Below are 21,505 nucleotides of genomic sequence, written 5' to 3' on the forward strand. Positions count from 1 at the left end.
CCCAAGCTAAGGTCTTATGATGAATACAAAGAAATTTTGCAGAAAAGTAGATCTATGCAGAAGTAAACGAGTGTTTGAACACTAAACACAAATGTGAAATGCTTTATTCTCAAAAGGTTTTTAGTAACTAACGCGTCGAATCAAATTCCACTATCTTCATGATCATAGCCCAACGAAAAATAAGGGGAAAAAAAGTTCAGGATTAAATTTCATTTTTTAAGAATGGGTAAGTCCTTCGAAATGTGAGAGCCCCTTCAAAACGTTCCTACTACGGTTTAGGTGTGCGGGCCTCAGAAATCCCCTACAGGCTCAAATGGTGAGTTGCTCGCTCATAAATTTTCATAGCGACACTGAGATTTTAATCTTGTCTCCGCGCGCATAATATGCGACACTGACCCCATTCGGGACGTTAGTCTCATGTACCAATGAACTATTTTCTCTCTCTTGAAATGTGAAGTATATTTATATATATATTTATAAAGAAAATGCATGCTTAATATATATTTTTAAGATTTCTAGGTCTAGCCTTCAGATATATAATGCACCTCATGGTCAGAGATACATCCGTAGGCCAAGAATAAATATTTCATCAGCTGAACGACCCACTGCTTTGACTCGCTCAAACATGGCGAGTACTCAACTTTGGGTGAATTTAGAATAGCAATTTTTTAACAAATGACAGATCTAGTATTGTACTAGAAACCATGAGCTATTGAAGACAAGAAAATGTTAACCTTTCAAAGTCTGATAGGTAAGAAGTAGGTAAACGTACGTTTTGGTTTCTTTAGGGAGAAAGGTTTACACACATAACAATTTGGAATTCATAAATAAGATCTACGTTTAATTTTTCATAAACCTATAAATAGATGTTTTGTAGGAAGTTTGAGCTAGGTGGTTAGTTAAAACTGGGATGAATGTTGAGGTTAGACTAAGAATTAGGGCTATACTTAACATTGATAGAGAGTCAGGGTTATTTTTTTTGGAGTTGAACATTAAGGATTAGTATTAGTTGTAAAAGTTTCATAATAGTTTTGCATACAAAGATGTTTTATATGACATGACGATACGGAACAGTTATTTGTTTATAAGTTTTATCTTCCAGTTCTAAGAGGTTCCCAGTTCTAAGAGGTTCCCAGTTCTCAGAGGTTCCCAGTTCTAAGAGGTTCCCAGTTCCAAGAGGTTCCCAGTTCTAAGAAGTACCCAGTTCTAAGAGGTTCCCAGTTCTAAGAGGTTCCCAGTTCTAAGAGGTTTCCAGTTCTAAGAGGTTCTCAGTTCTAAGAGGTTCCCAGTTCTAAGAGGTTCCCAGTTCTAAGAGGTTCCCAGTACTAAGAGGTTCTCAGTTCTAAGAGGTTCCCTGTTCTAAGAAGTTCACAGTTCTCAGAGGTTCCCAGTTCTAAGAAGTTCCCAGTTCTAAGAAGTTCACAGTTCTAAGAAGTTCCCAGTTCTAAGAGGATCCCAGCCGTCTGTTCAGGTCTAAACAAAGAAACCAAGTCGGGTTTGAGAAATAGATTGCAAGATTACAGAAATAGCCATATATTGGTGCAGACATGTCATTGCAACTTTTTTCCAAACAGCCTCGGGTTTTAGTGTGAGAAGTTGTTTTTTTTTCCTTAAACTAACTCGGACTTGACAAGACCAGTAAGAAATGCTAGACATAGTAAGGTCAAACTAAAATAATCCTTTTATGGTATTGATGAAAATTCTTAATGGTAACATGCGCTTGCTGGAAAAGTATTTATATACCACCCCATGTGATCAGGGTCTACACGAGGCGATGTCATCGTGTGAAACAATGTTGTACTGATGAGAGGCCTTGTGGCTGAAGTGTGTAAGGTGGGAACCACTGGTGAAGAGTCGTACGAAACGTCTTGTACTATGGAATTGAACAATGTCTAATAGTTTCACGGTTCCCTTGATATTGGTGGACAGCAGTAAACTGTGTAGTCGTTGTGCTGGACACATAAAACTGTCACTTGACCTCACTAACATGTAAAGTTTAGACATAAAAATTCAACATTGTAAGACTGAAACGTTAGAGAGAACAAGACCGACACCATCTTCATGATAGCTGACGAAAAAGTCAGTTTAAATTTTGTGCCAATTTCTCTACTCTTCATCTAGCTAGATTTTTGAAGCCTGGTGAATCTCTTGCTGTCTTCGCCAGAGAAAACTGGCATGATACCTTTACCATGGTACCTTTACCATGGTACCTTTCTCATGACACCTTTCTCATGACACCTTTCTCATGATACCCTTCCCATGATACCCTTCCCATGATACCCTTCCCATGATACCCTTCCCATGATACCCTTCCCATGATACCCTTCCCATGATAGTCTTCCCATTGTACCTTTCCCATGATACCCTTCCCATGATAGTCTTCCCATTGTACCTTTCCCATGATACCCTTCCCATGATAGTCTTCCCATTGTACCTTTCCCATGATACCCTTCCCATGATAGTCTTCCCATTGTACCTTTCCCATGATACCCTTCCCATGATAGTCTTCCCATGATACCCTTCCCATGATAGTCTTCCCATGATACCCTTCCCATGATACCTTTCCCATGATAGTCTTCCCATGATACCCTTCCCATCTGCTACGACTACTATTGAGGATGTTGGTTGAATGTGGCAATGGGAACTGTCTGAGAAAATGTTAAGATTTTCTGAAGTCAACTGTTCGTTCTATCACTGTCGACGACAATCTTTAATCCGTTTAAAATATTTATGCACGTGAAACTCTTTTGAAATGTGTGCGACCTGGGAATATCATAATATCGTGGAGGCCAGATACAAATAATCACATGCTGGGAAGACAGAAAATACACAGGTCCAATCTAAAACTTGAATTATTTTTCTTATATATAGTTCTAGACTATTTCCTCAAAGCTAGATCTAATAGGAATCACATTTCAAAAAAAAAAAAAAAAGCTTCTTCTAGTCTTGTAGGGGATCCCGCTCTTCGAGATGGTAGCGCCTGATAGTTCAATCTCAAAATGATATCAATATTCATATTCTAATTTTTCCTTTTCAGATGGCTCCGCGGACTGTGGATATACGATACGGATGAGTGGCTGCTCGTTCTAAGACTAACCAAAGTAACCGCTACAACTGGATGCAACGTGAACGCAAAAAAAAAAAAAAAGTTAGCCGAGGATTATCCATAACCGAGCTCTCGCCTGGGGGCGCAACAGTTTAAAAGGCAGAGTGCCAGAGTGACAATGCCAAAGGCTTCTGCGGGAAGGCGATAGTTCGGGAGATTCAAACATTTTTTTATTGCTGTTATTTAAGTCTTCTTTGATAGAAAGAACAACAAATCAAACTTTTGTCTGCGTGGATCCTCCGCACGCGGGAGTTGCCTGAAGGATACGGATCGCTGCCGGAGCTTCCATCGGAGTCACTTTGAGCGAACGCTTGACAGAGCATTCTCTCGCATGGTTGGTTTCGGGGGCTCTATTCTTACGTATAATTCCTTTTGATTTTCATAAACTTGCAAGACAGTAAAGTAGCCAGCGAGCTTCAGCAGTTTTACCCAGCAATCAAGAGGGGAGGGGGGGGGGTGGAAGGAAGTTTCAAAAGATGGGGGCGGGGGGGGGGGGAATAAGACTTGCATAATTGTGACGGAATTCAGTCTATTTCAGTTAATTGTACGATATTTGGATGCTATTCATTTTTACCCACTTAACTGGCTGGTCTGATCAAACAAACATGTAACAAAATAGTGTTGGTCCTTTAGGATGCGGTCCAGTAAGGGACTGGTCATATTAGCCGGTGATCCAATCGACAGTTTACTACTGTAATATTATAATAAATTGCAATTTAAGAAAAAAATCCTTTAAAAAAATGCTACTAGTGAACTTTTGGAATATGAATATGAGAGAAACTGAACTAAATAGGATAATGATTATGAAGTACCCGTTTCAGTGGATGTCACATTGTACATTTGTTTTGTTTTTAAATTTGTTGTGAATATTTTTGTCTTTAAAAAGGTAAAATGTTAAACGACTATGAGTCTACAATAGTTGCACTAAAAAACAACAACACTATTTATTTATCAATTTAAAAAAAAGTAAAATGATCATCATAATTCTTTTTTTTTTTTTATCTATGCTTTCAAGAATTGAAATGCACAAAATTTCGTTTGAGATCAGAATGTATTCTAGATGGAAACATTGCAAATAGTTTGTAAGTGTTTCTGTTGTTTACTGCTTACTGTAAGCCTACGGCTTGAAAGTTAAACAAATGAAGTCTAGATTAAAGTGTTGGTATGTTTCCTGTAATTCAATTAGTATGGACCTTTTTACTTCAGCTATATAAGTATTGGTAATATAATAGTGAGAATGTATGATGCATGCATGTAAAGAGAGTTAGACTTTAAAAATCTTATTAATGATTTTTTTAAACACAAATCAAGCTAAACAGGTGTCTCCATTGTTCAATTAGTCATCATGTAGACATGGGTTACATAAATATTCAAACTAAATTTCCAAATGAAAGAAAAAATTAACAATTTACATGACATTCTTATAATTGATATCACTTATCTACAACATTGGTAATAAGGTTGTCTCCCCTGCTGGAGGATATTTGCATTGAAATCTCCAAACTAACAACCCGACATTTGAATGTTAATGCTTTGGCCACAAAGTCAGTGTGAACGTTGAAATCTAGGAGATCAATGGTGGGAGTCTCCATGTGTGGAAATATTTCAAATTATAATTTCAATGACCCATTGCTGTTAAGAAACTTTTTGGGACAAGATTAGAACAACGCAGTGGAGTGGCTATTCTCACATCTTGTGTTCGTTAATAGATTATAAATACTGAAATTAAAACAAGAATTGTTCACTTAAAGACTTTGAATGACGTTTTTTCTTTCACTGAGTGATTATGTTAATCATTTTATCCTAATCTACAGCAAATCCTTTTATTGAAAAAAAAATATTAAAAAGTCAATAACAAAAAACAAAAGAAAAAATATATTAATAAAATGTTTTCCTTTAACAACAGTGAAAGACTAAGAAAGACAAAAGATAAAGGCACATTTCTTGTTCCATACTCTAGGACAAAGTCGTACTAGTTCTCCTTCTTCTCTAGTACTATTAGAGCATGGCCTGAGCCAGCCAGGAAAAAACAGTGACTTGGCAAAGTTTAAGCCATTGATTAACACGCATGACTAGATTAACTGGATACGGGCAGGGCGTTATTAGTAATCATCATCTGTCTGTATTTCTATAAGATCAGTGATTTTAACGTTTGGAATTGTGACAACATTTTTCATTAACATGAACTTTGTAATTTGTTAAATTAAGAATACATTGGACCATATTTCAATCTTTTCGTATTGTCGACTTTTACTGCTATTTAATACGTAAGGGTTTTTCTAATAAAATCCATGACATACGTATTTTTACATTTAGTAATGTCTCTGATATCAGTGCTACACAGTTCAATGTACAAATGATCTAAATTCTGTCACGGAGAAATCGTCTGTCTTTCTTTTACATATCCAGATCTTTCAAATCTTTGTTCAAAATTAATTAATAATATTAATTAGAGCTATAAACGGCCTTGAAAGACTGTTTAGATATAAAGCACATTTCTGATTCCATACGCTAGAACATTAGAGAATGGAATGGGTTGTCTGAATCAGCCAGGAAAACCAACGACTTAGCAGAGTTTAAGTCACTATTTCTTCATAATTTAAAAAAAAGTTTTTTTCAGCCCAGATGTCCAGCTAGTTTGGCAAAGTAAAATAGAATTGTTCAATTGTAGTTCATTTGTCCGTGTTTAACAAGAGACTTAATTAGCACCATCCCTCTGTTTTCTTAATTAGTTCCAGCACACCATTCTAAACCATGGTATTCAGAAACAACTCTAGGTATAAGAAAAAACAACAACAAAAAAAAAAACAATCACTTCCTACCTTATGTTCAAATAACAAATTAAACTAAAAATTCATATTTAATTTGTCACGAAAAAAAAAAAGCAAGTTGGTGAGTTCTGGGAAGTGAACCCACGACATTCTAGGAGTCAAATTTGAGCTTGAAATCAATGATTCAGTTTTTTTCCATGAGCTTTTGACTTGTGATTTTGAGCACCTTCCACTTTGCGACTATGAAAAAAGAGTGTTATCTAACAGAAGGACTTTTAAAATATAACTGTTAATAGAATAAAAATGGTGTTCAACATTATCTTGATGTTATTTTAATGAGGGTGATTCCATGCAAACACACAAAAGAGAAAACGCTCAATGTTTTAATCAATTAATAATAATACAAAATATATGTAGTCTCACTTGCCTAGATTTACTTTTGTGCTCTACGGAAGTCGCCCTCCCCCCCCCCCCCGAAACATACCTGGTATCTCTACAAATTCTGTCAGTCCTATTTATTGTTACAATTTTTGTTCTGAGACCAAGTCGTTCCTTGAACATACTACACACTATCAAAGGCATGAAGGGAAGAAAGCGTACATTTGTATTCTATCTTCTAACTTCCTCATCTTCAAACCAGCAACAACAAAAAATAATTTTTTTTTTAGGCTCCAGTGGAGCATAGGACAGATCATATTCTTTGCTAGAAGCCTGTACCTAACATGACACATGAATAACGCTGGAACTGCAGAGGTCCCCTCCTCCCAGCCTATTCACACGTGTGTACTATGTATTAGCCACTCCATTATCATCCGCCTGTTAACGCTATAGGGAAACTAGCACGGGAATCGTTTTATTTCACTTGTGTACACTCGACCCCGGGCTCGGCAGACCGTGGAATCCTGCGAGTTGCCCCCCTTTAAGTGATACAAGGCCCACTCTTCAGCGAAGATATTATGAACTGCCATTTAATTAACATCTAAGCAATTCATAGGAGAAACACACGTAGGCGTTTTATCTGGTCAAATATAATTCTCAGATTTGATGCTAACTTTTAAACGATATTTTTATGCCTTCTTTTTTTTTTAAACATTCTTCGGAAACTAAAATAAATCGATAACTCTCGGAAATTAAATTTAGCAAAACAATCATACTTGAAACGTTACAAAGATAAATGATCATATTTGAAACGATACGAAGATAAAGGCACATTTCTTATTCCATATGCTAGGACTAATTCGTGCAAGAGCTCCTTCTTCTCTAGCGCTATTAGAGCATGGAACGGGCAGCTGGAATCAGCGAGGAAAACCAAGTCTGTGAGTCTCTGAAGGGGCGTCAGTCATTCATGTAATAAGATAATAATCTTTAATATATTATCTATTCATATTAACATTGTATCACTATAAAATAGCAGTTTAACCTAAATACAGCCCCCATGCCTTAATTATTGTCAGTCTAATGGGTTAAAACAATTGTTTTTGGCGTTTCGTTTAATTCAAACACAAGCAAGATGTAGATGTAAGTGTACACATTTACCACATCTACACGTAACATTAGATTCAAGACTTCAAACTACACTCCATGTCTAACATTGTGTTATTTTAGGCCTAGCTGGGTCAATGTGGGCACAAGTCTATTTCTCTTACTTTCTATAGCTTAGAGCCTGGTGTTTCCCGAGGGCCATGGGTCAGCATAGGTATGTGAATGGCTACTTAATTTTTGCTGGTCGGTGGAGTTAATGGAGAAAGGCCAGAATTTTTTTTTTTGTACATCAGATAGATCTAGGTGACCATTGCCCCTTTGTCCAACAATTGAATATTTTTCTTTGATATGGCGTGTCCAGTCTTTTTCCAAATGTGTTGACACGTCAGTCAAAGCATGTGTACACACATGTAGGATAATGGTTAGGGTGTTTGACATATTGTTCTTCTATTGTGAACGCACATGTTTATAAGAAGATGTCTAAGGCTGTCTGGGGGTGATGTGCTTCGAATGGAACAAAAAAAAAACTTGGGGTGTGTGTGTGGGGGGTGGGGGGCGTGGTGCTGGTTTAGAATGAAATGGTGTGTAGTGTCAACACCTACACATAGGCCCGCGCTCCGATTCTCCTTCACCCCTCCACAAGATGCTGGCCACTGTCCACCCGTACAAGTGGCCCAGCGGTCACAATAGTGATCGAGCAGGTCTCGGAAAGGGGGGAGGTGCATGTTGGGAAATTCAATGAAGGATTACCGCCGCCCCCCCCCCCCTTTGACAATAGTGACGGCATTTAAAAAAGGCTAAGGCGACCTACTTGTAGCTGGTACCATAGAAAATGACCACCGCTGCTGGCTAAGCAAATTCCAATGGTCAATAATAGTGTAGATCTAGGACCTTAGCTAAGTGGCTGTTGGGAAATGGTCACGAAATAGTATTTACTACACTTAAGATATATACACATAGATAGAAAAGTGAGCCAACGTCTATCAAATTAAAACAATGGTAGATATCAATTAGAAGTGCATGATAACATCGATATATATATATGTGTGTGTGTGCGTGTGTGATGTATAAATGTCAAGACTTAATCATGTTACGGTTTGACGAAGTATCTTATATATTGTAGACGTTACTTCAAAAAAAAAAACAAACAAAGATAATTATGTTCAACTCATTTAGTGTCATGCATCTTAATCAATGACTTAAACTCTGCAAAGTCGTGTTTTTTTTCCTGACTGATTCAGGCAACCCATTCCATTTTCTAATGGCACTAAGGAAGAAGGAGCACTTGTACGACTTTGTTCTAGCATACGGAATAAGAAATGTGCATCCATCCTTGTGTCTTTCTGTGTATTTTATCAGGTTTTGTAAAACAAAGAAAGGAATAAAAAGAACAATATGAATAATCAAGTTGAGTATTTTTACAAAACTGTTTATATTTTGATTTAGCACACTAAGAGTTGTTTATTTATATATATATATATATATATATATATATATATATATATATATATATATATATATATATATATATAAGTGATATATATATATATAGTGATATATATAAAGTGGAAGTGATATATCGGTGAAATCACCATGAGAACAATTAAATTAAAACAAGGATGACTTCCTTATGTCTGTACTATGACTCATTGTCTTCTATAGTTAGTACATTTTTGAAATCCTGTTTGAAGTGTACTGCGATCATTTGTTTAATACCGGGATGATTATCTACTTTAGCTGACTAGGAGCCTACCTATGTTTTGAGGGTCATCTGCCTCCGCCCCCCCCCCCCCCCAACTCCATCTTGGTGTGTGTCAGTAAACGGTTGCGTCTTCTGTTAATCCCGGTAATAATTAATATAGACCTAATTAGTCTCTTTTCCTCAGTGTGGATAAAACATTTTCTCGAGGAGAGGTTGAGTGATGTTAGCAGACATACTCCAAGTGAATTTATACCTACCTCAGATATTTCAAACTAACGCCTATTAAACGGGTGAAGAAAGCTCCTTTTTTGCTTCTTTTAAGTTATATTATAATTCTTTATATTTTTATTTTATATTTATATAATTATAAATATACTCTTTCCATTACATAGCTCTAGATGTGTGACTGAATATCTGTTAGATTTTAAAACCAATTGTTTGTAAGTCTATTTTTTATCAAATTATACAAGGGATATTTCATAATAAAACAACAGTTTAAAAATAAAACTAGTCAATAGAATAAAGTTGTAAGTATTCTTCTCATGGAAGGAATATTATTACCAATGCATGTCACACAGTGTCCATTCACACTGAAATGTCACATACGAAGCAAAAAAATAAATTAAATTAGTTAAGAAGTTATTTGAAGCTAGTCTGGACTGACCAATACCGAAGGGCTTTCAAGAAAGATTAATTACATCGAATCAAAAAGCTAAAAATTTTGATCCAGCAATTGCCCCCCCCCCCCATTTTTTCACTATTTTGTGTGTGTGTGTGTAAAAAAACAAGGAAAGAAAGTGAACTATAAAAGTATTCAATGTCAAATATTATTATTAGTATTCAAATATTAAATGTCATGGAATGACTCGGGTACACAGACCTTTATACTGCATCGAAAAATTCTTGAAAGTAACTTTCACAAAACTTTAATATGTTTTTCATTTTACAAAAATATCAATTAGGATAAGATAATTGTTATTGATCCAATCAAATGGAAATTAAGTTTGACAACAATTGACAACCTCAGCGTAACTACTGTAACAATAAAATTATAGATGCAAATACGAACAACATTCACACACGAAACACACATACACACTCACAACCAACGCTTTATGAATTAGACTTCTTTGAACTTCTCGATGATGACAGATGATCTTGTAACACTCTGACGAAGGAGTTTTTAAATCTTTCTGTTTTAGTCCTAATGGAAAGGAGACGACCACTTCGTTCAGATCTTATGTAAAAGTGGTTTATTAATTAATGGCAGAAACCTTGCGCCCCTGAGGTGCCTATCTCGGATGGATCGTTGTCTGACTTTTCACAGCTAATATATAATTATATTGAATTGTTTTTAGTTTGTTTTGTTTTTTTATTAGATGTATTACGTGGTACAGTGAGGAGTAATGGTCTAAATATAACTTTATGCATTTCATTTTCGTAACTATTTTGGTTAAAATCGATTGCAATATTTTACGACTTTGTCAATAAATAACAACCTAAATTAAAGAATCGCTCTTACTGCTAGAATTTTTAAAAGCCATCAAGGTATTAATTGTAGATCTATTCTTATTTAATAATGTATTTCGTTTATTTTAATGGATGGCTTTGTAACATTTTCTGTGCCGAGTGGACTGTCAAAGCAATTATATCGTGGTGATACGCTGTGCGTTTCGCGCTTTTGCTACTGTTGAGTACATCCACACAGAGAGATATGGTAGACAGCCCAAGGACAGGAGCTAACAAAAACATTTCAATTTTTGATCTTGATTCACTTGATCAGACTCGCATTCATCAGCACTTCAGACCAGTAGTCAGTAGTCTCATTTATTTACTTAAGAACCAAGACACACATAGGCCCATATATATATATATATATATTGTAGGATATATAAATAAAACTCAGTAAGTCAGCGGTTCTCAAAATATCACTCGTCAGTGTCTCATGTTCTCATTTAGTTTTATTTTTTTTAAACACATTTGCACATCTTCCTGAATTATTAATACATTTTCTTAAGTAACAAAATTTTGTTTTAAACATTGGATCAACTAAATATATACTATCTACCCCCCCCCCCTCCTTTTTTACAAAAAAAAAAAAGAGAGAGAGTGGAGGTCGGGGGGTTAGCATATGTCATCAGAACCATTATTTTGTAGCCAAAATCAATAATCGTATTACACATAATTATACTCATAAGTAAATCCAATAGTCAGTAGTTTTTATCCTAAATCTCTTTTAACTGTGAATAGACCTTGTTTGTAATGATTTAACTGTACGGAATTTAGCTCTTGTAAAGGAGAGTGGTCCTTGAAGGATTACGGGCACGACATGGCCTAAATTGTGCCGGTGTGCCAAAACTCAAACCCCATCCTAAATCTCTAAGCGGTTAGTAACAAAGATAGGGACCAGGTAAGGTATGAGCACGGGGCAGTTAGATCCAAGCGATGATACGCACTAAGTGCTTACAGAGAGAATTAAGTGCACGCGCGCAGACGTGAATAGTAATTATGCTGGTAGCCGCATGTTTTTTAGAGTGAAATGCAGGCCACACAGCTACCAAATAGGTCAAATGATATATGATTGGTGATGTTGATGATGAGAATGTGCCCGTCCATGATAGTATTAAATGAATAGATAATCCAGTGGTGTAGCAATGGTGTGGGGGGGGGGAGGATAAAAATTCCCCCGGGCCCCCACTCAGAGAGGCCCCCCAAATGAGTGTTCGAAATTTTTATTCACATCAAATATAAAATATTACCCCATTACGTCATGAAGTCGAATGTCAAAATGCCGGGGGGGGGGTGCATTAAAGAGGTCAAGTTCCCACCAAATGATGGCTAATTTCTAGCTACGCCACTGTAATAAACTAATGTTTTATTGTGATATTTGATATTATAATGTATGTATGTATGTATGTATGTATATAACATTTTGTTAGAATTACAAAAGGACTTTAAAGTGCATGAATCCTTACGATTTAGGGTTAAGGTTTGAGTTAATTTGGTTAAAAAAAAAAGGAAAGAAATTAAGCCTACCTTTCATGGGACTGACATTGGATAGTAAAGTCAGGGTCTGACTGGACGACAGTTCCACTAACTGATGGGCTAACTGGTGCTCGTAATGGCTGCCACTAGATATCCGAGGGTGAGCAGACAGGTCCTCACCAAGATGACCGTGGTCGTCGCGGGGGTCGTTTGGCATGTACGCCCCGGGCGAAACTCCGGCCGCATGAAGATGGGAGAGAATGTAGCTGGCATTGGTCAGCATGGTGACGGGGGAGGACTCTTGGTAGCCGTCGTTGGGAGCGTGCTGGATTTGCGTGTGGTCGGAGTACAGGTTGTACTGCTGAGCCGAGCCTGGGGGCGAGCGGTTATGGTCGGCGTCGGGCGTAGATGCGGACCTGAGGTGGAGGCCGTTGTCGTATTCCTCTTGGCGCCCAGCCTCCTCGTACGCCATGCGCTGCCTCTGCAGTTGCTCCATATATTCTTTCTTAACGAGATCAATGGTATCCAGGTGAAGAATGCCGGGCTTGGCACCGCGAGAGTGAGCAAACTCCAGGCTCATCGCCGTCTCCATCTTCACGCCCGGTGGGACATTGTTATTGTCGCCGTCGGGGTCTGACTCGCCCATGTTCTGGACATCGCTATCGTGATTCCCCGTGGCATTGTGCCTCGACGAAGACATGGATTTGCCCTGCTTACCAGCCTGCTTTCTCATTTCTTATCAAAACACGAGCCGAAGGACGAAAAGCATAAATACACACACCTGTTGATCCGGTTTGCGGTTAATCCTGATCAAATTCTTACACTTAATTACGCGCCATTGTTAACGAGAAGCTAATGGGGGGAAAAAAGGACACGATATCTTTGACGTCAAATTAATAATATTAATTAAAATGAATAAAGGCACACGCTGAATTTGTTACTCACAGATCTTTATCAAGAAAATAATCCAAATAATATCAACAATAATTATAAAGTCATCGAATAGGCAGCTTACTATGACGAAATCGAAAATAACAAACTTGAAACAGAAGTGTGTCACGCGTGTGCTTGTAGTATTGACCTGCTTTCAACTGTTGACATATCTCTTTTTCCGATTCGTTAGACAGAAGTCACTGATCCTTACAAGAAGCTTTTGGATTAAGCAGACGAGCAGTGCCCCTCGACCCACTGTAGCTTTTCCCCCCCCTCGTCACACGTTGTTGCTTTCAGGTGCAGGTACCTCGCTAAGCCTCAACGAGTAGTTACCTGTGCCGTCCTGTGAACACATACGGGGCCGCTCGTTTTTTTTTTTTTTTAGCGACACTCGCTTATGTTCCGTCACGAGATCAGATTCGATTTACTGATCATAAGTAATATGGCCAAGAAATTTAAAAAAAAAATGCACAGTCCAGTAACTGAAAAGGAACATACAGAAAAGAGATTAACACACGATAGGTGTGTTACAAGTTCCACTCCTTGCTATTTTAAGGGGACACTCGGTTTCAAATCGAGACTCGTCACCGCGTCGAACTTTTTTTCCACTCCTTGACACCAGTGTTCTCGTAGCTCCGCCCACTTCTCGTCTGCTGTGAACACAACAATATTCTCACTGAAAAAAGAAATAAGGTGTATGTCTAAATAATACAAATGACATACTTTGATCTAGTGTTCTGACCACACACCTTTGTAGATAGTATAGTCAGCAGAGCATCACAATTGTACTGTATCATTTTTGTGACTGGTGTGTAAAAGTGTCCAGAATTCGCGGGTAATGTTTTGAATCAAGCTCGCTCGGCCGAGACTAAAACTACTCGCGGTCTATATTTGAAAAAAAAAAATCCTTGATAGGCGGAGCGTAGCAGCGAGGGGGGAAATATCCGCCATATTGAACTTACCACCTTATGATAGAGGGTGGGTGGTTGAAAGGTCAGACATTAGAAAAAAAAAGTTGTGTGTGTTATCGAAGAGGTTTATGGGAAGGGAGTGGGTGGGAAAGACGACACGGTGATCGAGCACCGAAGTAAACAGTTCGAATGTTTTGTTTAAAAAAAAAGGACTCCACCATTACGGGACAGCCAATCGGTTGAGATGTTTATCGTAGATATGAACTATGAAATTATTTTTACCCTAATCGTTGCTCTAGGTATAATTTACACAGTGGTCTTCAATTTGTTACGGTGAAAAAGATTTAATGGGCTTAGACTCGAGCGGAGAGAAGGAATTCAATACAGCCACGTTCTCGTAGTGGACTGACTCACTAGATGTAGATCTAGCCCATTATTGGTCATTAAAATAAAATTCAAACTTTATAAACTAGATGTAGATCTATTTTCATTCGTGTTTAAGATATTGATTGCTACAGATTTGAATAGTCTAGTGAGAAGGACACATTATAAACTTATGGAACTAGAAAGAAAATTGTTTTTAAAGGTGACATATTATTTCTTTTTTTATTTTTAGTGAGGAGAGGCAAAAGAAAGGGCCGGGTAGCTGGAAGGGAGACAAGAATTGTGTTTTCAATTACATAAAACGAGACATAGTCTACTCATTGATCTCTACATAATAGGTCTTCTTCATTTGTCCACAGAGACATTTGTGGGAAACAGTTTCTTCTGCTTGACTTATCTTTCACTAATTCAACACAAAATTTTGTTTTCGACAGCATAAGGAGTACGACGCTTAAATAACCGCGTTAAATATATTACTTTTATATTCACATTGGTGTTGACTTAAATTTAAACCACATTTCTTACAGAAAAAAAAATCGACTAACTAAATATAGTCACGTATATACTGTCGTTCCCAATGAAACCCTAGTGTTCCGCGAACTACTGAAATACTTAACGAGTAGGTCACCGCGTGAAGTAACCTCTTTAAAAAAAAAAAAAAAAGCAGTGTTCCGCTAAATACTCAGAATGTGCGAAGTGTTCCGTTGAGGAAAAAGTTTGGGAAACACTGACATATATAATATAAATTACACCGGATAAAAAGGGAAATACAAGAAAGAAAATATATAACATTTCTAGAAAAAAAAAAGGCTTATTATAGAGCTCCACATTTACAACCATATTTCTAAATAAATAACGTAGACTTTATTTTCCTTTTTCGATATCAAACAACAATTAATTGACTGGTAGCGATGTGGCTGAGTTAAGCGCTTGGCTTTCGAACCTGGCGTCCTTGTTTCGAACCACAGTGAAGACTGAGATTTATAATTTCTGGATTCTTAGTTCGCCACCGAGTCCAACCATCTCTAATGGGTACCTGGCTTTATGGGAAAGTAAAGGCGATTGGTCGTTTTGTTGGCCACATGACACGTTCGTTAACCATTGGCCAAAAATACAGATGACCATAACATCATTTGCCCTATAGATGGCAAGGTATGACAGTGCAACTTTACTTTCTTCTTAATTGACTAAATTGACTTAGATTTTTAATGGATTCATCTTTTGTTAGATAGAACAAATAAGTTACGTTTTAGCGTTGATCCGACGATATGGGAAGTGGGAGAAATAACTGTACCAGACAGACAGACAGACTGACAGAGTTGATATAAACTTGGTACGATAAACTGAGGTATGCACGTATATCTCGTGTGCTATTGTACAAATGTTTGCTCTAATTATGTATTGTTTTTTTTTTTTTTTTTTTTTTTTGTAATTCACAATTGTAAAAATTTCCTCACGGATAATAAAGATATTTATTATTATTTTTGTTATTATTTTAAAAAAAGTTTCCTATAGAAAAGAACTAATTACGTCCCTTTATTTGTTGGTGGGTTTATTTTACGCTGGTGTTCCGCTCTAGTTTATGACATGGGACAGATAAGAGACTGGACAAAATCTAGCAGTTCAGCTTTACAACAAAAAAAAAATACATTAACCCGAACAGTACTATGGTACCAGACGAAAAAAGGCTAAGGTAATCTCCGCCCTTTGATGTCCATCAGGTGTGGACAGAGAGTAATTCGACCACAGACCCTGACCTCTAGATATACATCTTTACAATTAGACTTTCTGAAAAAAAAATGCTAGTGTGTGTGTGTGTGTGTGTGTGAGAGAGAGAGAGAGAGAGAGAGAGAGAGAGAGAGAGAGAGGAATGTGTTTGGAGTGAGGAAGGAAGTCTTGTCTCTCCACCTGTAAATAGACCAGCTCGTGGATGTTAAAGGGCCAGTAACGCATGGCTGCCGAATCCGCTAGAAACATTCGGATTGTCCAGATTTTTATATCTGCACTAGTATTGTCCACCGGCTACGCCCGCCGAATGTTCCCAAATGTATGTTGTTTATTTCGTCGGAACATCTACTTTTTTTTTTCTGCACCCCGAATTTTTAAGATAGATTTATCTAGTGAATTGTAGTATCTATTGCGTTGACTTAAAAAAAAAACTGCTTTCTAACACGTTCTCCTCTCTGACACACATTATTTAGGCGCCTGAATTAAATTATCGTATAAAGCGGAAATTCGTTATACCTGGGAACATAAACAGAAACAATTGAATCTATCAGATGCTCAAAACATCCTCTTTCAACTCAACGTTGCAACATTTTTTCAAATCTCTCCAGGACACTAAATTAAGCAGAAGTTCCCTTTTCAGACCTAGCGATTTTAAGGGGCAGATGATGAGAAGGTCATCTGTTTCTGTGGCCCACGGCTAACGAGGGTGTCATGTGGCCAGCACAACGACAAACCGCCTTTACTTTTCCTTAACTAATGTCAGGTACCCATTAGGGCTGGGTGGACTCAGAGGCGCCCGGAGATACCAACATTGAAAATCCCGATCTTCACACCAGGATTCGAAATCGGTTCCCCCGGTTCGGAAGCCATGCGCTTTACCACTCAGCCACCGTGCCACCCTGCCACCCTTACACACAGTGCGACACAAGTTCCGATCTGCAACAACTTTCGTGAATGTCATGTTAATGTCAGGTGAATGTCATGTTAATGTCAGGTGAATGTCAGGTGAATGTCATTTTTGAAATCATGTCATATTGTACGTTTCTTCTTATTACATTATAAAATAAATTGCAATCAGGAAGGCAAAAGCTGTTTAGGTGAGTTATATTTGTTCTCTGAAGAATGTTTTATGCTGCTATTACTAAATTATATAACTACAACTATATAAGGATAGTTTAATAACTGTAAACCTACTTTTGGGCCAGCCACTATATTTTATCAACAGGTTTTGTTTCTTAGAAGATTTGTATATTTCTAGCGGATCCTGCATATCTTTGGCTGTTCTGTAATTGACATTTAAAGTGAATCATATGCATTTTTCGAAAAGTTTATATATTTCTAGAAATTTCTTTGTCATTATGTAGAAAACAACTATGGCTGTCATTTAGACACAATAGGCATAAAGCCAAATTCTGAAAACAAAGGTCAAATAAAACAGTGAATAAGTAAAAAGTAAACAGTTTGAGAATAAGATTGGCCCCCTTTTTTTTTTCCAGTACGTCAAGTAATTTCTGAAAAACTGTCCTTATCATGATCTCCCCCTGACTGCGATGCTATCAATTTCTTTTTTTTTTTTTTCTTGCCTTTCGTCGCGGATGGCTGAACAATTGTATCAGATGCCCGACTTCAAAGGTGAGACAGTAGAGTGATAGCTGGGGGAGCTCGAGATGGAGGGGCTTACACAGGAAAGGGGGGGGGGGAATAAAGAAGAAAATGGTTCCTTTTGGGTCGATGCTTGAACTATCGTCAACTGAATAAGATATGAGTGCCCCTATCTACCAGAGATAGCCCCTTTTTCTCTTTCACTTCTGTGAAGCTGATCAATGAATGAACTATATGCACTGAGCCATGACGAATTTAGCCTCTTTTTTTTAAAATATAAACCAATCGCTTGATTGAGCTGTTACGAGGGACGTCTCCTTCGACTCGAAGACAAATCCCCGTCGCATAAACCCAGTATCATTCATACGTGAATTTTTAAACTGACATGCTCCTGGCATCGATCTGGCATTTAGATCGGTTTAGTATAATCTGCATTTCTTTCTTATTCTCGAAAATATCTCAGAATTTCGACCTCCTCTCTCTCTCTCTCTTCCCCCCCCCTCTCCCGCCTCCCTCCCGGGAATCGTCCAAACAAAATTGGGTTGATCTGGACTTAAAGTTACGTAAACTGACGTAATGCACTACCCGTTGTGAAAGATTCGAGTTGAATTATTGATGAATTGAATTGTGAACCTGTATTGGAAATGTTAAACTTCCATGAAGATGGAGGTTTTGTTGTTTGAAGTGGCGCATTTTGAGGTGACTTACTCCCCAAGAGAGACATGGAAGAAAACCCCGTTTTCCCTTATACACGCTTTTCTAAAAAGACTAATTAGCTTGGAAAGGCGTGTCAGGACTTAATACACTCATACATACAGATTCTTTTTTTCATTTACACTGGTTTGCTTGGATAGTTCATATCTATGCCCATGTGACTATAAATAAAAAGATTTCAATATTTGTGAAGATTTATGCAAATTTAAAACAACACTTTAAATATTATATTTTATGTGTGAATGTACATCCAGTGTGATAAGCCTACTCCTATGCACAATGTCAACGTTAGAGGTCGCTGTCATTAGAATTAAACGAAGAGCAGACGATCAACTGTCAGACGATAAGATTGTGTAAGAGTAAGCCAAGTTGTGTAAAACTATTGAGTCAATCATCGATCTTTACTGAATTATTGAAGACAACCGTAGGACATTGATCTGCCACTTGTTTTCTAGATCTCTCCGGCTATGATGTTAGCTCACATAGTAAGTTCATGGCTTTCTTGTTGTGGGTTTGACTTTGTTGAAACTTAAAAAAAAAAAAAATTCCATTTTGGCGATTTGGTGAGCTTCTGAAGTGACATTACTAACATCATCTTCTTCTTCTTCTTCGTTCTCATTTTAACGAAGCATTCAGATAAGTAATCGCATATCTTAGCTGAACCGCGCACTCAGGGCCGGATTTAAGGGAGCCGGAGCATCCTCAATAAAGGGTCCTTCATAAAAAAAAAGATTAAAAGAAATATATCCGAATTTTGACAGGACACATTTTTTTTCTAGCATTGTTTTCGCATTTTTACCACCAACACTTTAAATTTTACGTCGGCTGACAGTGTCTGTTGTGATTAAGAAGTGTCCACTCGTCACATGTCAATGCAGCACAGGATTTACGACAGTGCGTCTTTCAAAGGCCTTACTCAACTGGAAAAATAGTCACTTTTTTTAAAACTAATAAATGAATATTTAATATTCGTTTGAAATAAAGAAAAATGAGACTAAATTTACAAGTACTTTCTTTCTTCTAAGATTTGAGAAGCTGTTTAGATTATACGTGTTATTATTCAAAAGTGAATCTTTATTAATGCTTCATAAAATGTGTAAGGGCCTCCATAAAATTCCTTCCCGGGGCCTTCACATATTTAGATCCGGCCCTGCGCACAGTGGTTTCCAAATCGGGCTATTCTTCATTGAGTTTTTTTTTTCTTCTTTAGGAGGGTCAGTGTCTTGCTATGGTCTCTCGGTAGAGTATGCAGATTTGTAGGACATGATCAGCATTCTCTGGTGGTGCTCCACAAAGAAAAGTTTCACCAGAACCAATTTCTTAGCTTCCAGAGCCAATGTCTCATTCTGTTGTGTCCGGTCCTAAGGCGACAAAAGTAGACGTTGGTCGTGTTGGGACAGCTTGTAAGTGGCATCCCATTTCTTGACATCGGGGGCGGGAGCTGGTCCGTTTCTTTTTCTTACTCTCAAGGCATCTGACTTGTTAGTTTTTGGGTTAGGCTTAGTTTTAGTTATTGGTTTACAACCGTCTCTTTCTGAAACGGTTTGTCTCTTTCTGAAACGGTTTGTCTCTTTCTGAAACGGTTTGTTTCTTTCTGAAACGGTTTGTCTCTTTCTCAAACGGTTTATCTCTTTCTCAAACGGTTTGTCTCTTTCTCAAACGGTTTGTCTCTTTCTCAAACGGTTTGTCTCTTTCTCAGACGGTTTGTCTCTTTCTCAAACGGTTTGTCTCTTTCTCATTTCATTTCTGCCTCGAAACATGACAACATCGGACACATAAGTTAACTATAAGCCTGTTTGTGTGTTTATGTGTGTGTGTGTGTTTGTTTGTACCTGAGAAGGCCTGTTGGCCCAAACGTCATTTGATTAACTTGGTCCTGCAGGGTTTCCTATAAGCATGTTTATTACAAAACTTATATTATCTCACTATGCCAATCTGAATGTCTGTCTGTCTGTCTGGCAAGATTCTTTTACACTTTGTTTCTCCCACTTGCCGGATCAAGTTGAAACTTATACAAAAAAATGTTCATTGTCGAAGACAACACAGGAATCAATGAAAAAAAATAGCGGTAATTAATTATTTTTATATATATATATATATAGGGGAAATTAATCTTGTAGTATTGAGAAATTTGACAATAAATGTACAGTTCTTTCCCTAATAAAAAAACCTGTTCTATTTTTATACACAGTCGTTCACCCCTACAGCTGTAAATCGTTTTGTATTTTTTTCAGAACAGTAGAATATACACTCGGTCAATACAATCCCATTTCGTAAGTCATCATTTACGCCTATGTCAATATTTACAAGTGGACACTGGTCAACGCTCCAGAAGAATGTGTACATAAATAGAAGTATGTGTGTGTGTGTGTGCCTTGAAGGGGATAGAGTGCGCTGACTTTCGACAGCTGAAATTAATCCACAACTTCTGTTCCGGGTGTCAACAACAGTCTACGGACGACTATTGACTCAGCTGACCACTGTCAACGTGATTGCCGTGGTCAGTACGAAGTAATGACCTGCACAAACAGCGCAACGGAAAGGGGGTGGGGGCTGTGGCTACGGTTAGCCTTTAAAAGAAAAGTTTATTTTTTCCCCCAGAAATGACATCGAGTAACACACATAGACACACACACTCCAACAAACATAGACACAAACATGTACTTACAAACCAAGATTATTGATTTACTTTTTTAAGCGGCCCCTAAAAGGGGAAAAGACACTATTAGTTTTGGGTGGAATGTCTGTCCGTCCGTCCCGTTTAGATCTCGTAAACTAGAAAAGATAGTGAAAGTTAGACATCATAATATTTTAGACCATTCAAAGTTCTGATGCAACGGTTACTTTTTTTCTTTTCTGAAAGCGAAAAATCTAATTTTTAAAATCACTTATGCAAGTAGTTTTTTTTCATAAAAATACACCAGTTTTACAACTATTCACTATTAATAGTAACAAAAACGTGGAGGGCCGGGGGCTTCTCGTTAACAGAGTTAAATATTTACCATATTTTTAACATATTTATGCAAACGGTTTTAGATTTATTTATTTATTTAAAAAAAAAAAACATTTGTATTGCTAAGTTAGTAAAGTTCTGTTATACTAACTACTACATTTGCACCAAAAACTGTTTACTTTTTTTTTTAAGAGAAAAAATCTATTTAGCATGCATATAAGTAAGACAGAATTT

General features: G+C 37.3%; 1 protein-coding gene across 3 annotated transcripts in view; it reads right to left on the reverse strand.

The window, feature by feature from the left end:
- LOC106072317 (paired box protein Pax-5-like) overlaps nt 1-17,532 on the reverse strand; it is a 205,106-nt gene extending 187,574 nt beyond the window's left edge. For 2 of the 3 annotated variants that reach the window (XM_056019065.1, XM_056019063.1), the window contains exons 1-2: nt 17,197-17,531; nt 12,098-13,655 (exon numbers count right to left, since the gene is read on the reverse strand). In XM_056019065.1, coding sequence (XP_055875040.1) covers nt 12,098-12,779 — 682 coding nt within the window. In that variant the 5' untranslated portion in view covers nt 12,780-13,655; nt 17,197-17,531. Of the gene's footprint in view, nt 1-12,097; nt 13,656-17,196 lie in introns of all 3 variants that reach the window. The other variant, XM_056019066.1, reaches the window with a different exon arrangement.
- Nucleotides 17,533-21,505: the final 3,973 nt, after the last annotated feature.

This window comes from Biomphalaria glabrata, chromosome 2, assembly GCF_947242115.1.
Source record: "Biomphalaria glabrata chromosome 2, xgBioGlab47.1, whole genome shotgun sequence".
NCBI classification, from domain to species: Eukaryota; Metazoa; Mollusca; class Gastropoda; family Planorbidae; genus Biomphalaria; species Biomphalaria glabrata.